Genomic DNA, 14,843 nt, shown 5'->3' with positions numbered 1-14,843 from the left:
ATGGCGCCCATGGGTAGGGGTACAACCCTGTATCCCTAGTGTATGTTGTGTGCACCTGTGTGTGGCCCATAGAGCAAGGTGTAGGCTGGTGGCAGCTCCATGCTGAATTTGACAGGTGCTCTGAGTATCCTACATTTTGGGACAGTCAAGCCCAGCCATATGAATCAGGGGATTCCTGATAAGAGACAAGATGGCCCCTGTGGCCTCTTGGTTTCTCATTGCCTGTTACCTTGTTTTCCCAAAGTCCTGGGAAGCCCTGACTCTGTCCCTTCCCCTGACTGGCTGTTGGGTGGAAGAACCGTAAATGGTATTGTGGGGAAGTCCAGGCCAGACTGGCTGGAGCCTTCGCAGTGACTGTATGTTGTGGGTACACCGTTGGGGTGGGACCTGGGTGAATGGAGTGTGTGACCAATATACACTTCATGTTATGTGTGTGTGTGATACACAAAGAATGAGACAGCCCTGCCTGAAACTGACATGAATGCAGTGTGTTGTGCTGAAAGGCTGGGTGCATGCCCCAATCCACATTCCTTGTTGTGGGTGTCTGGATGGAAGAGAATGGCCTGAATGCACTTTGAGCCTGATTGGCTGACTGCCTGCATGAATGCCCTTGTGAATGATTGGCTGCCTGAGCTTGGCTCAGTAGTGTGAATGAGAGACAGAACAGTATATCTGGGGACCTCTCACTTGCCAGAATTGTTTAGAGGCTGAAGTTGAAACTTGAAGCTTTTTATCCTTGAAGCCCAGCTGGAAGAAGAAGAATTGCATCTGCTTTCCTTCGACCCAATCTGAAAGCTGTTGAGTCTTTCGAGGACCGATCCAAGAGAGGACCTGCTTAGGAGACCTCTCCCCGAGCTACGAGGGAACATCGTGCAGAAAGCTGATCTTTGCCGAGGCACCCTGGAAGACAGTCCCAAAAGGCTGTCGACCGGAGACGGGGTCCACCGAGGAATCTCAAAGTGAAGCACCCGGACATCGAGGCCATCGAAGTCCATTGCCATCAACCAGGGTTCGGATGATTGCCATAACTGCTGGAAGCCAGTCGAGTAGTGTTGCCCAGAAGCCGGGACAGCTTGACGCGTGCTGCTCGATGACCGGAGCCGTGCCGCTCCACTTTTTGCCTAAGACATTTGAAATCGAAGGACTTCCTACCCATCACCGTCAATCCCTTTGTCTCGCCAGAGAAAGTCGAGGTCGTCGACAAACTGAGGAAAATCTGCCGGTGAGTTTCCCGTCACCCGAAGTCCACAAAGATGCAGACCCGAAAGCCAGCCGTGATCGAGTCCCGATCGTCGACGCCCGCGCCGACACCCAATGCCCTCTGTCGGACCTACGTTCTTCATCGAGTCATCTTTGTGGCATCAAACACTTTTCAACGAGGACACTAGATGCCAGAGTTCACATTTCTTTGAGGACTATCAACGCCCTGTGGCTCCTTTTTTTAATGGGAGTTCAGCCTTGAGGGATCCGTCGATGAACCGTCGAAGAAACTCAGCTAAACTGCCATAGTTTAACCTAACTGGTCTTCCTTCCTATGTCTAATGTTGATTCACATTACTATTTGATTTGTATGCCATTGGAACTGTCAGCAGTTGGTGCATTTTAAAGAAGTCAAGAGTGAAATGTGGTTCTTCATAGACATTGTACATATTTACAATATTCGAATTGCCAAAGCACAAAGTGTGTTATTAAGTGTGTATATATTGAACCTTATTTATATAAAGAACTGTGTTATCACATAAACATAGTGTGTGGACATTCCTTTGTGGGGGCTTGGGGGACTAGACTGTACTTAAGAACCAGCCTGCATCACCTCCTGAGAGCTTAAGCCTTGATTATTTGTCCATTCTACCATATAGGGAATCTTGGCTGGGGTGCCCTGTGCTTCAACTCTGCCATATAGAGAGCAGGAGTACAGAAACCCCCACCAGTCTTTACACCAACCCACTAAATAATCTCATCCCTCTGCATACACATCGCAAACTCTAACTAAACACAACCCTACCTCTAATGCACAACAAACCGCACACACTTCACCAGCAAAATATACTACACATAGCCTGACACAACAGCACATGACGGCTCCCAACCGAAAAGCACAACAAAGCTCAGTGAACAGTGCAAACCGATCTGAGGCTGCCAACAGCACATCACTGCTCGCTTGCCTTTCTCCCGCTCAATCCTACTAACCTTCCCACCCTCGTCCCTTTTCAGATCTGCCAGAGCGCCTGGGGACCACTCCGGTGGTGACACTGCACGGTACAAATACCTTTAACATTAACGTTAACATTTATTAAACATACAGTTGCATTAGTATAAGACCACTACGCAGGTATATTAAAGCACTATACAATTAAATCTATAATAAATATATAATAGGATGGCAGTCACCAGCATGCCAATAGTTAAGGTTAAAACTATGAATCATCGACTTAATAATCTTTGACCCTCTGGATGGATCTGGCTGACATTTTTCAAAAATATTGCCTTGCATGTCCTCCACCCCTCCCACAAACTTGGGTCAAATTCGTCAAGATCTTAAGTGTAGAGAAAAAAACGGGTTTTGGACCAAGACCATTCATTTTCCCATAGAGAAAAACTTTCACCATTTGGACAAGCACAGAACTAAAACTGCTGGATGGATTTGCACAAAGCGATGGCAGATATAACTTTTTGTAGTTTGTTGTAAATCTGTCCAGTAGTGTCCTAAACATTTGAAAGAGAAGGGCTTACCCCCCATCCAATGTTTTTCTATTTAATCTCCCATGGTGCATTGCAGCAATGAAAAGTGCTCAAAATTGTATTTCGAGCAGGGAAAGGGGACCTTTCACATCAAGGCAGGAGAGGGGAGGGTGAAAGATCACCAGATGGTGAGTTTGACACTTTGTGAAGGGCTCGGGAGGCCTCTGTCAGTCACATAATGTTCATCTTACTGCAGAAAATCTGGTGAGATTCTTGCGGGTAACAAGCAAGATTACCACGTTGATGGAAGCGCAGCACGGAAGAAACAGAGGAAATCTGGTTTTAAGCGAGGGGCTGGTGACTCCTGCTCTAGGGATGGAAAAGCCCACAGGAGATATAAGAGAGAGGAACCGCTTTAGGGAACCCCTTTTCAAACATTATAATAAAAACGCTTCAATCGTCTTTGCGAGTTGGTGTTTTCTTGAGGCCATGTGTGGCTATATTCATTCTCTCTCTCCATCTCTCTCGGGTCACCCTCCACATTTAAATTCAACACAGAGCAAACTAACACTGTTACAATAGCTAAAGTGGGTGCAAATAGATGTTAGTCAATATAACTTTGAAGACAGCCCCAAACTAAACTTAGAGGCATTTTCTATTCTAGGAACAATGTTCAAGGTAAGTACTTAGGATGTATGTACTTTGGGGGTGTTTTCACAATCATTCTGAGTTATCCCACAGGTCTACATAGCGCTCAATTCAATAGTTAGTATTTCGATTAGTTAACATTTGTATGGTGCAGATTTAGGTTTTCCAGTAATCTCAGGTAACATCACCAGAAGCCAAGCGCAGGAAGCTGCAGGTTACAACTTCACATCCATAGGAATGAAGGGGAAACACCAAACTAGCAAATCAGGTGCGCAACCCAGACCCTTGAATTCTGATCAAGCATTAACAACCAAAGGTATGTTAGGGCCATTGGCGACAACGCCTCTCACTGTTGGTTTTGGTGGCGGAGGTCTAGAGATAGCAGGTGCAGAAGGGTCTTGAGGTGACAATTTTGACTGATGGATCCAGCGATGCTACAGTTCTGGTCTTCACCCGCAGCCTTTCGGAAATTGACGACTGCCTGGCTCGACTTGTCTGAAGCTGCGTTTAGACCCCTGCATGGTTTCCCTCAACTTTGGAGGACCCAAAGGAGACCTCAAGTGCGGCAAGCAGTTGGCATACCCCTTAAGTGGTCAGCAGACACGAGGAAGCAGAACCGCTCAACTCAGGGTCCAGGAGGCCCTTCTGTTTGGCAGAGACAAGCCCGGCAGTGCGACGAGGTCACAGGCCATTCTAGAGCCAAGATGCCTACTAAGAGTTACAGTCCCAAAGCTGCACAAGAGCCCAACGGAGGAGGCCCTACGTACAATGGGAGGGAAATGCAAGCTTCGCCATTCTTCAGAGCTGCGGGAGGATGAGGACAGAACAGCAGGGCTCAAGAATGTGTAGGCCCACACGTCTAAGGGAGAGAGGCACCACACCAATCCCCCCTGTCAATGGAGCACTAAGCTTTGCCTTAGTGGTGGATGGTTAAAGAGCCTCCCGTGAGCCAAATGTATGCAGCCTCGCTCAGTGCTTCTGAAGTGCCATCTATGAGCCAAAACGAATGGTTCCACTAAAGCTCCATCTCAGTCAATAATAATGGTGGCTCTAAAGTGCCACCTAGGAACCAAAACGAATGGTGGCACCAAAGAGGCACATAAGCCAAAACTAATGGTGGAGAAAAAGTATCACGTGGGAGCCAAAACAAATGTAGCTGAAGTGACACATATGGTCCACAGGCAATTGTGATGCTAACGCACTGCATATGAGACAACCCTAAAAGTGGCGTTAAAGCACCACCTATGAGACAAAACTAAGTATACTTAGAACAATGGAGAACTTTTCTACTTTTATAATGCCAACTCTACCTATGAAGTCTAAACCAATATGTGTGCCTTATTAGGGCCATTATAGTCTGTGAAAAAGCAACTGAATACCATTTTAAATGTTCTTGATGAAAGTACATGCTCACAAGTTAGAAAAACATTGTGTATTTGTTTTTTTATTTAACTTTTATAGCGCTTGACGCCTAAGCGCTTTGCAAAAGAACGTTACGGTACAATAAAGGTCATGTAGTAAAAGATGAAAAAACAGGCAAAAGATGGAATTGATGACGAGTTTTAAAAAGAGGCAGAGAAGAGATAGAACAGAGAGGAAGGGGGAGAAGATTCCAGTGGTTGAGAGCCAAGAGGGAGAAGGAGTGAAAGCGGAAGGGGGCACAAGGAGGACGAGGGACATGTAGGAGGAAAAGATATAGGGAGCAGAGAGCCCAATGCAGAGAATAAAAGGAGACCAAAGACGAAAGATAAGGGGGAGCAAGACCGTGTAGACACTTAAATACTAGGCAGAGAAAGTACAGGTGTAATCGGGATTCAAAAGAAAGCAGTGTTAGAGTGCACTAGGCAGCAGAAATAGAATCACCGGGGTTAAGAGACAAGGCAGCAGAAATAGAATCACGTGGGTTAAGAGACATGGCAACAGAAATAGAATCACGGGGTCAAGAGACAAGGCAGCAGAAATAGAATCACCGGTGTTAAGGGACAAGGCAGCAGAAATAGAATCACAGGGGTTAAGAGACCAGGCAGCAGACATAGAATCACAGGGGTTAAGAGACCAGGCAGCAGCAATAGAATCACAGGGGTTAAGAGACAAGGCAGCAGACATAGAAGCACAGGGATTAAGAGACCAGGCAGCAGCAATAGAATCACAGGGGTTAAGAGACCAGGCAGCAGAAATAGAATCACGGGGGTTAAGAGACCAGGCAGCAGAAATAGAATCACAGGGGTTAAGAGACAAGGCAGCAGACATAGAACCACAGGGATTAAGAGACCAGGCAGCAGAAATAAAATCACAGGGGTTATGAGACCAGGCAGCAGATATAGAATCACAGAGGTTAAGAGGCAAGGCAGATGACATAGAATCACAGGGGTTAAGAGACCAGGCAACAGAAATCGAATCATGGGGGTTAAGAGACCAGGCAGCAGAAATAGAATCACAGGGGTTAAGAGACCAGGCAGCAGACATAGAATCACAGGGGTTAAGAGACCAGGCAGCAGACATAGAATCACAGGGGTTAAGAGACAAGGCAGCAGACATAGAATCACAGGGATTAAGAGACCAGGAAGCAGAAATAGAATCACAGGGGTTAAGAGACCAGGCAGCAGACATAGAACCACAGGGATTAAGAGACCAGGCAGCAGAAATAGAATCACAGGGGTTAAGAGACCAGACAGCAGACATAGAATCACAGGGGTTACATTACAGAGTGTAGAATTGAGCAGTGGTAGATAGAACGGAGAGGAGCAAGTTGTTAAGCGGGAAGACCAAGGAGAAGGAAACAACAATAGAAAAGACAGAAAAAGCCAAGGGCGAAATAAGAAATTAGGCAGCTTCCAAGTTGAAGAACCGACGGGGGAAAAAAAAGAAAACGACAGGAACGGAAAGTAGTTGAGATATGGGACGAGAAGCAAAGGGCCGGATAAAAAAAATTACACCCATATTGCGGGCAGAGGAGGAGATCGGAATGGCAGATGGGGATAAGACATAGATAATAGAGGGTGGTTGGGTAGGAATAGTAGAAGGCGGGAAGAAAAGAACCTCTGTCTTGGAGGGGTTAAGATGAAGGTAGTGAGTCGACATCCAAGATTGTATGGATATTGTGTGAGGCCATAGTGCTGTGAACATTATTAAATACAGCATTTGTGCATAATGTGAATATACTAAACTGTGGGTTAATAGTTTGAAACATTCTAAAATGTTGTTATAATGTAAGCTTCTTCCCCATTTTTCCTTTTTATTTGAACATGTGTGGGTCCAGTGAATTTCGTTTCCTTTCTATATAAAGTCTATACCATGTTTTGTGCAGCATTTGTTGAACAGGTGTCATAGGTGAAAATGTAGCATACTGTGTGATGTGATAAAAAAAAGCACATGAAATTGGCTGTGATGCTTGAGTCTTAGTTATGGATTTATATGCCTTAACAGCCATAACGCTTGGATACAAAGTGCACTCCCACTATACATTTTTATGGGTTGATGTAGACCCTCACAATGTAATGTTTTCTTGTTTCTCATGTTATATTATTTTAAAGGACACCATTGTTTGAATTCTATTCCCCGCAATAGGAATTATGAGAACATCACTTTTCCACACGTTACCTCCAGTCAAGATATGAAAAATCAAACATCCCCTCAGATAAATCTGTTTCTCACATTAGATGAAGGTTTTTTTTTCTGCACCCAGGACTGGTAGTCAAGCCTTTTGTTTCTTGGTTGTCGTCAACTAGGCCTGTGTGAAAAAGAACACACTTGTGCTTCTGAAAAGGAAACACTGCGAGATGTGTAGGAAGGACAATCTGGGGTGTACTGGGTATACAAAGGTACAAAAAGGATAAGGTTGTTATTGAAGTGTGCTTAGAGTTTTCATTGGTGTTGGCTTTCACTGGTTGTCTTTGGGGATGGCCAACTTTTCAATATGACTAACAATCTATTTGACTTTTCAGATCGATCCAGAAAGTGCATTTATTCTTCCTCCCCAGGGAGTGCAAGATCTCCACATCGGTGTTCGGCCACAAAAAGCAGGCAGTAAATATATTTATCTCAATCTGGTGGATGTGGATCATCATCAACTTGTTTCATCATGGCTAATTTGTATGTCATGTAGACAACCCCTTATTTCCAAGGTAATCTTTCAAACTGTATGCAGAATATGTTTCTAGTTGTTTTTCATTCCTTGTTTGAAAGCATGATCGTTTTTAGGTATCAATTCAGTATTCTATGGTTGTGCCGTATTAAGCTTGAGTCATAGCTTTTCTAAATCATGTCTACTTCCAGGTTTCACTTTGACACTACGGCCTCCTTAAAGGCTTGGTGGTATTTTAGTGGTAAATCTGCTGAAATACCACCAAAAGGATTTACCGTTACCACCACTTGGTCCGGTGGAATTACTCCAGCATTACAAGTAGTGGTGGTATAGTGGTGTTAGTCCCCATTTATGGGATTCCAGTGCAATTTCCGCTGGTGTTAAATCCATCGAAATGGCCACATTTTGGAGGTAAGGTGGTGGAATTACTTCCAGCATTTTCTGGAGGTTTTTTCTCCACCCCACCGCCTAAACCATAGCTGGGCAGTGCGATAATGCAGCAGCAATGCTGCAATTTCAGCCACACCACCCAACTTAATGAGGCCCTCTGTTCTTTCTCGTCACATCTTTCTGAAGTGGATTTTGAAGGACAGCGCCCACCTGTTGATTAGAAAAAAAAGAGAAAATGCAAATTTAATAAAAGATAAAATAAGAGAAAAGTGTGAAATATTCTATCTAGACTGATACATTTTCAGATAAACTGACGTTTGGACAATAGAAATGTTGAGATTTGATTCAAATTTGAGTAATGGTCAGTGATCATCCTATTCAACACCTTGTACAAACATCTCCCTGGCTCAGTTTAGCGAGTTTACATCCCTCCACTTTACCTTTGTCACCGTACTGGTACAAATAAATCTGCCATGGACTCAAGGCCACCTGTCAAAAATGTACAGATGGCATAGGGAAAAATCCAAAAGGAACTTCTTGACCTCCAAATTTAACTGGGTTGTGCCCGATAAATGTTTCTTGCTACTGCCTGCATGGCATCCCCTAACCATAGTGTACCTGTATGCATGCAATGACCTCAACATCATCTTCATATTAAAAGGCCCTAACCAATATTGACTTGCACTATAACAATTCTCCTCTGTCGTTTGCCTGCTTCCTCACCTGGCATCACAGCCCAGGTACACCTAATGCCAGTTAATTCTGTGTGAATTGAAGTCTTCCTTTACACTCTGAGCCTCACAGCCCTTGAGTGATGCATTGCCGTCCAACCAGGCCTTCAAAATTGCCAATATCCTGGACCTATAATATCATCCACATAAGAAACACTGTTCCCACATCTTTCAAACAGACTACCCTGACTACACTTTCTACTATTAGACACTTCCCAACTGATCTCCTTTACCAGATTACCTTGAAAAGGAGGTTGTGTGCCAATTTAACCATTTTCTGTAAATCACCTCGCCCTTGAGCATTGAAATCTCATACAACCTTAGGTTTGGCACTGAAATCATGCTACAGGCCACCTGGGATGACAGTTTAGCCATGACCAACTCTTTCTCACTGTTCTGGTTCATTCTTCTCAGTTTAGCTTAATAGTTTCTACTTTGACTACAACAAGCTGAACGCAGACGGAAGACTTGTTTGTCCCTGCAAGGAGTGTCTTTGAATTTAATAGGAACTCCAAGCTCGCCCTCTGGATAAATCTCGGTTGAATTTGATAAAAAAGAATATCTTTTTGCAAGATTCTCATGTGGACTATATTTACTGCCTTTGTCCCGTCCATGGTATTGAGAAATCAAGTATTTTTCAAGGCTTCCTATCCGGAAATGTGGAAGCTTTTGATAGATGACTGCCATTCTTCCTGAATGAGTGTAGAGACTCTTCCTGTGGGGGAAGGAGTTCTGTGCTGCGATGATAGGAAGGTCCGTGAGAGGTTTGCCACATTTCCTGTATACAATATTTTGTGTGGAAAAGGAATAAAACAGTAAAGGACATTGGGCCGCATTATGAGTTTGGCAGTGTGGCCAGAAACTGTGGTAATGCAGTGGTAACAGAGCTACCACTGCAATACTGCCACATTACTGCACCGCTGAACTATGGGTTTGGAGGTAAGTTAGAGGAAAAACCTCCAGAAAAATGCTGGCGGTAATTCCACCACCTTACTCCCCAAAAACTGCAATTTTGGCAGAATTACGGCAGTCGGAATTTCTGGCGAAATACCATGGACTCTGTAAATGGGGACTAACACTGCCATACTGCTACTTGTAATCCAGCAGTAATTCTGCCAGACCAAGTGGTGCTAACAGTATATCTGTTTGGTGGTATCTCCGCAGATTTACTGCTGAGATACCACCAAACTCATAATGAGGCTTATTGTCCTGTTCTGGGTAATTTAAACGTCATCATCAGCACCCTGCCCAAAAATGAAAACCTCATCCACATCGACTGATTATAAATATCTGCCTCCAGTACTTTTTTAAGTTGAAAGCGAGTTATTCTTCCTAGACTCTGTCACAGCCAAGGCATCAACAGACAACTCAAGACTGGAAATGGTAGTTGAAAGAGGTTTATTTTACAACAAAAGTATGTAAATGGTCTAGAGTGGTCTAAAATTAAGATTCCTGAACATTTAAAAAAAATCAAGGATGAACAATTACAGCTGTCCTATGGAAGACTATACTCCATCAGTACGTCCCTCTCTTTCACTGGGCCCTACCTCCTAGCCGTCAAGTAAAAAGACACTCACAGCCTCATCACAAGTTTGGCGGTAACCCTTAAATGCAGAAGTAATGCTATTACCGCCGCATTTAAGGGTCCACCAAATCACGGGTTTGGCAGCATTTACCCCCAGCTCTGAGCTGGGGGTAAATGCGCCGGGAATTTGACAATTTTTGGTGCAATTACCACGTGGTAATACCGCCGACAGTAATCACATCAAAGGTTCCCTTTCGGTCCAATGGGGAATGGGGAATTCCGCAATGGGCCCAATGGGGAATGGGAAATTACTGTTCTGCCAAACCCGTGATCCGCCGCTAATAGCGCCGGTGGGTTTGGCAGTAACGGTATTTGCCCTGACGGTATCCCGGTGGTAATACCACTGGGATACCGCCCAACTTGTGATGAGGCCCTCACTGTTTGGGGTTTCAATTGTATCCAGCACGTCTTTCTTAGCTTTGCTGAGTGGTTCCTTTTTCGTCGCCTAGTCAGTATTTTGGCCTATTAGATAGTCCATTCCACCTTTCAATGCTTGAGGGGCCCTTGTATTGACGGCCAGGATTCCTAGTTTGCCAAATGCTATGCCACATCTCCCTAGGTGTGGAAATGGGGGAGACACTGGAGCCACAGGGTAGTTGGCAGATTCAGTTTCTGCAAACACTGGGATTGAAGGCATTCTGTCGGTCAGGCGTTTCTTGAGCTTGACTCCTTCTCTTTCTACATTCCTCCCTTGCTCTGTCCTCTCTCCTCCACTGCATGCATTTGCTGTTGATTAACAAATCTGTTGTAGTGTGCACTCATTGTACGTACACATTTTTTTTCAATTGACAGATTTATAGCCACCCATTGTGTTTATTGCATACGTGAATGGGGCACAACAGTAGGGCATGTGTGCACAGCAAGACCTGCAAGTGGTGCATGCATGAAAGGCAGTTACATTAATGATTTCTTCAGGTGTAAATGAGATGTGAAGGTGGGAGTGGTGGGTAACTGATAAGCACAAGTGTAAATTAAATGAGATGTGAAGATGGGAGTGGTGGGCAACTGCTAAGCACAAAGTGTAGTTGGAATGGCAAGAAAACAATGGGTTGAGAGTTTGTGGTTTGCTGTCTTAGGTGGAGGCGGCAAATGCATGCAGCACACAATTGCAGGGAGGAGGGAGGCACCCTTAATGTAGCAGGTCTATAGCACAGTAAAAGAAGGAAACCAGACAGGTGAGGGAGCACTGGGCGTGAGTAGGGTAGTGGGACAGGGGAACGTAAAGAACGTGTTATTGGGCTTGAGGTGGATTCCCACCAGTTTGAAAGAAATGGTGGGAATGAGAGACATGGGAGAGTGGATAGGGGCCTTAAGGAATTTCCTCTGCTAGGTTGGGTGTTTTTCTGATAGAACAAGGTTGAAGAAAGTGATTGTGGAGAGGGGCTTGGAAAGATCAAGCAACCAACAAACTGTTGCTTTGCACTTTAAATATTCAAAGTCAAACTAACCTGGATAATAAACTGTCACAAATAAAAATCATCATTTAGAATGTAGTCACTGAAACCATAGGGCCATCTGCTGCTATGCTTTGTCTTAACTCTTCCTTGAGACCTCCCCAGTGGCCACGCCCTCTGTATCCCCCTTTTGGCCTCCAGCACTTCTTCTCTGATCTCCTCCTTCCCTTTTAGTTACCTTACCCCTCTCAAGACGTTTACCTTCTTTCCAGCTCACCTTTCTCTCTTGCTTTCCATCCATTCCTTCTCCTTGTTCTCAAAAGCCTCTTTTCCAATCTCCTCAAACCTGATTCTCTCAGCTCTCTCCCCCTCTAACTTCTCTTTCTTCTTCACAGACTCTGCACCAATGTTTTCCATATGTATTACTTCTCCCCTCTTTCTTTCTCCCTTCTTCCACTACAGCACTTCTATCGTAGCCTGCTCCTCTTCTGATGTTACTCCTTTCTCATGCTCCTCTGCTCTGTGAGGAGTCAGAAATGCGAGACAGACACACAGGTATAGGTTTCTCACAAGTTGCCATTTTAGTAAATAAAAAGGGTTGAGACAAACACCTTTCTTCCCCTAGCCTAACAAGGCTAAAGGAATATGGCCCAATGTCCAGAAATATCTGTTTCTCACACTAGTAAACACAACAAAATCATAGAGGAATTATTTGGCGGTTTAAACTTCACAAAACAACAAACAAATTCAAACACAAAAGTTATAGTCAGGAATCCTTGTCACCAGGGTTGGATCGCCTTTCCCTAGATCAAGTCAGGATTTTCAAACCAAAGTTTAGTTTCAGAAAAGTTATTTGCACTAGCGAAGTTCCACTCAATGTAGAATTAAAGTTCTTTTCATTCAATATATCCTTCACTTAGCAAAGTGACTGTCTTAGTTCAATAGGTTTTTCACACTTGCAAACAATAGTTAGTTTGCATAACCTTCTGGTTGGTAAACCAAAAGACTTTCTCTTCACACAGCAATTCAGAAGTCAAAGTAAATGTTCTCTGAAAATCAATCAATTGTTGCCACGTCATATTCCTTCTTTTGAAACATTTTACTCAGGATGGTTATACATCAGTTCATCAAACACTGTAAAGGATTTGCCACTTCTTTCTACCACAGCCTTCTACCACATTTACAGTACTTCAAGTTATCTTCTTCCAGGTCCACTCGACTGCCAGGACTTACCACTATTCATCCTTTTCCTGGTTTACTCTCCTGCCAGGATAAAACTCCTACTAATACACGTGTACTCTGTGGTAAGGCTTGTTAACACAATTGGCATACAGTTTCTTTCTCCAACATTCTGCACAAAATGATAATAGTTCTCACATTGATCTGTTTGCCATAAGCAATACAGGTTACACTTCTCTCCCCCTTGTTCCTTGTTATAAGGAGGGTTTCTTTCCTGCTTTAGTTGATTTTCTTGTACACAACCTGTGGGTAATGTGGTTTACAACTTCCTCTTTGAAGGTATCTTGTTATGGGACTGTCAAATTCATATTGCCTTGGTATCGCTCTCAGCTTTCTTGGGCTTTGGCAGTGTAAGTTATACTGTCCCCTTTTTAGAGGTCCCTCTTCAGGAAAGTTGAATCTCCTTTGGTTTAATATTGCCTCTCTTTGGGTTGGGCAGTGCGTCTTGTAATGTTCCCTTATTGGATATTCCCTAATTTGGCTTTGGCAATACGGGTTGCAATATTCTCTATTCCACCTCTCGTAATAGGAGAGTTACGCACGGTTTTCTTAAATTCAAAAGTTTGGTATTCAAAATCATTCAGCGGTGTCCTTCAGAGCGCCCCGGGTCTCCTGCATCAGGCCAACTCACCGGTTGGTTCTGGCGTCTCCTTCTGGCATGCTGCTTCCACTTCTTCGTACATCGGGGCTGCTGCAATGTTTGACAGTTCCTGCCAGCCTACCGTTGCTCGCGCTGACTGTCAACGAATCCTGCACAACCCTGTGTGCTCACCGGTGACTATCTTACACCGGAGCGGGCAGCAGGATGCAGGGGGTTTCTATCTCCCTCGCAGTCCCGCGCCTCAATACCACTTCCCGCTGCGCGTCCTGAGCATACACTAGGTATCCCGACCTCCACCAGACTCTCCACACGGCATCCCGCTGTCAGCACAGCTGCAACTTCAACCTCTGCTTCTTCCTGCTGTTTCCCTTTGGGCCGCACCTGAATGGCCTTTAAATGCTTAAAGGTCCTGCTCTGTTGTGGGTCATTACAACAACTAGACCGCACATTATTCTTTGGTAACTCTGGACCAGCTCAGAGCTGGGGGGTAAGCACGCCGGAAAAATTCCCAATGGACCCAATGGGGAATGGTGAATTACGGTTACCGCCCAACCCTTGATCCGGCGCTAATAGTGCTAGACTGGTTGGCGGTAACGCTATTAGCGTGGGTGGTAACCTAGTGGTAATACCGCCGGAATACCGCCCAACTCGTGATGAGGCCCTTGGGGTTTGCAAGTTGTTGGCAGGAGTACAGTGCAGGGAAGGCATGGTATCACAAGTATGACACTGACACAATGGGTACAATTTGTAAAACCTTTATTGAAATTGTTGGAGCTGCAGAAACTCCTACTTTATCCTATAACTAAGATGGGAGTAGACTTGACCATCAAACGATAAACAAAACAGTCCTAGTGGAGTCTGTCAAATCAAAATGAGCTATGCTAACAAAACCTAATGCTTGCCCCATCTCTTGTACAAAAAAATGAAATGTTTGCAAAAGGAAAAATCCGTGTTCAAAGAATAAATGTGGTTGAACCATCTCTCCTCCCCGCGTTAGACCTCCCAGACTAAGGCTGTCCCTGTAGGCAAGATGACACACTCAGGCTCGGTTTTCAACACAATAAACAGTTCCAAAACGTGGATTGAGGCCCGCCTGGCCTTCCACGTTAAGGTCTCGTTTCCTGACTTCCAAATAATGTTTAAATACAAAGCTCACATAGGTCCCCCTCTTTCTGGCTCAGACCCTTCACAACAAATTTCACATAGGTCCCCCTCTGTCGGGCTCAGACCTCTCACAACAAAGTTCACATAGGTCCCGCTCTTTTGGGCTCAGACCTTTCATGACAATGTTCAACAAAAACCTGCAAGGGGGCTCCCTTCCCAAGCTTTTTACACTTTGGGTCTCCCTCTGTCGGGTCTGTACCACTTTCAAATGTCGAAGACTTTCGAATGTGCGTGGCTTTCTTTACAGACCACTGCAGGACCACTTCGACTCAAAGTTCATAGTTTTACTTTCACTCTCCCCTTGTCTAGAAATTAATCTGGCTTA

At 44.5% G+C, this 14,843-nt stretch overlaps 1 protein-coding gene across 1 annotated transcript in view; it reads left to right on the top strand.

Annotated features, from left to right (window-relative positions):
• NPHP4 (nephrocystin 4) overlaps positions 1–14,843 on the top strand; it is a 1,060,260-nt gene that overhangs the window by 984,731 nt on the left and 60,686 nt on the right. Inside the window, exon 27 of the mRNA XM_069610268.1 lies at positions 7,275–7,454. Coding sequence (XP_069466369.1) covers positions 7,275–7,454 — 180 coding nt within the window. The remainder of the gene's footprint in view (positions 1–7,274; positions 7,455–14,843) is intronic.

Source organism: Ambystoma mexicanum, chromosome 8, assembly GCF_040938575.1.
Source record: "Ambystoma mexicanum isolate Mex_15411 chromosome 8, UKY_AmexF1_1, whole genome shotgun sequence".
NCBI classification, from domain to species: Eukaryota; Metazoa; Chordata; class Amphibia; order Caudata; family Ambystomatidae; genus Ambystoma; species Ambystoma mexicanum.
Note: the sequence above shows the minus strand (reverse complement) of the source record. Positions and strands in the feature narration are given on the sequence as shown.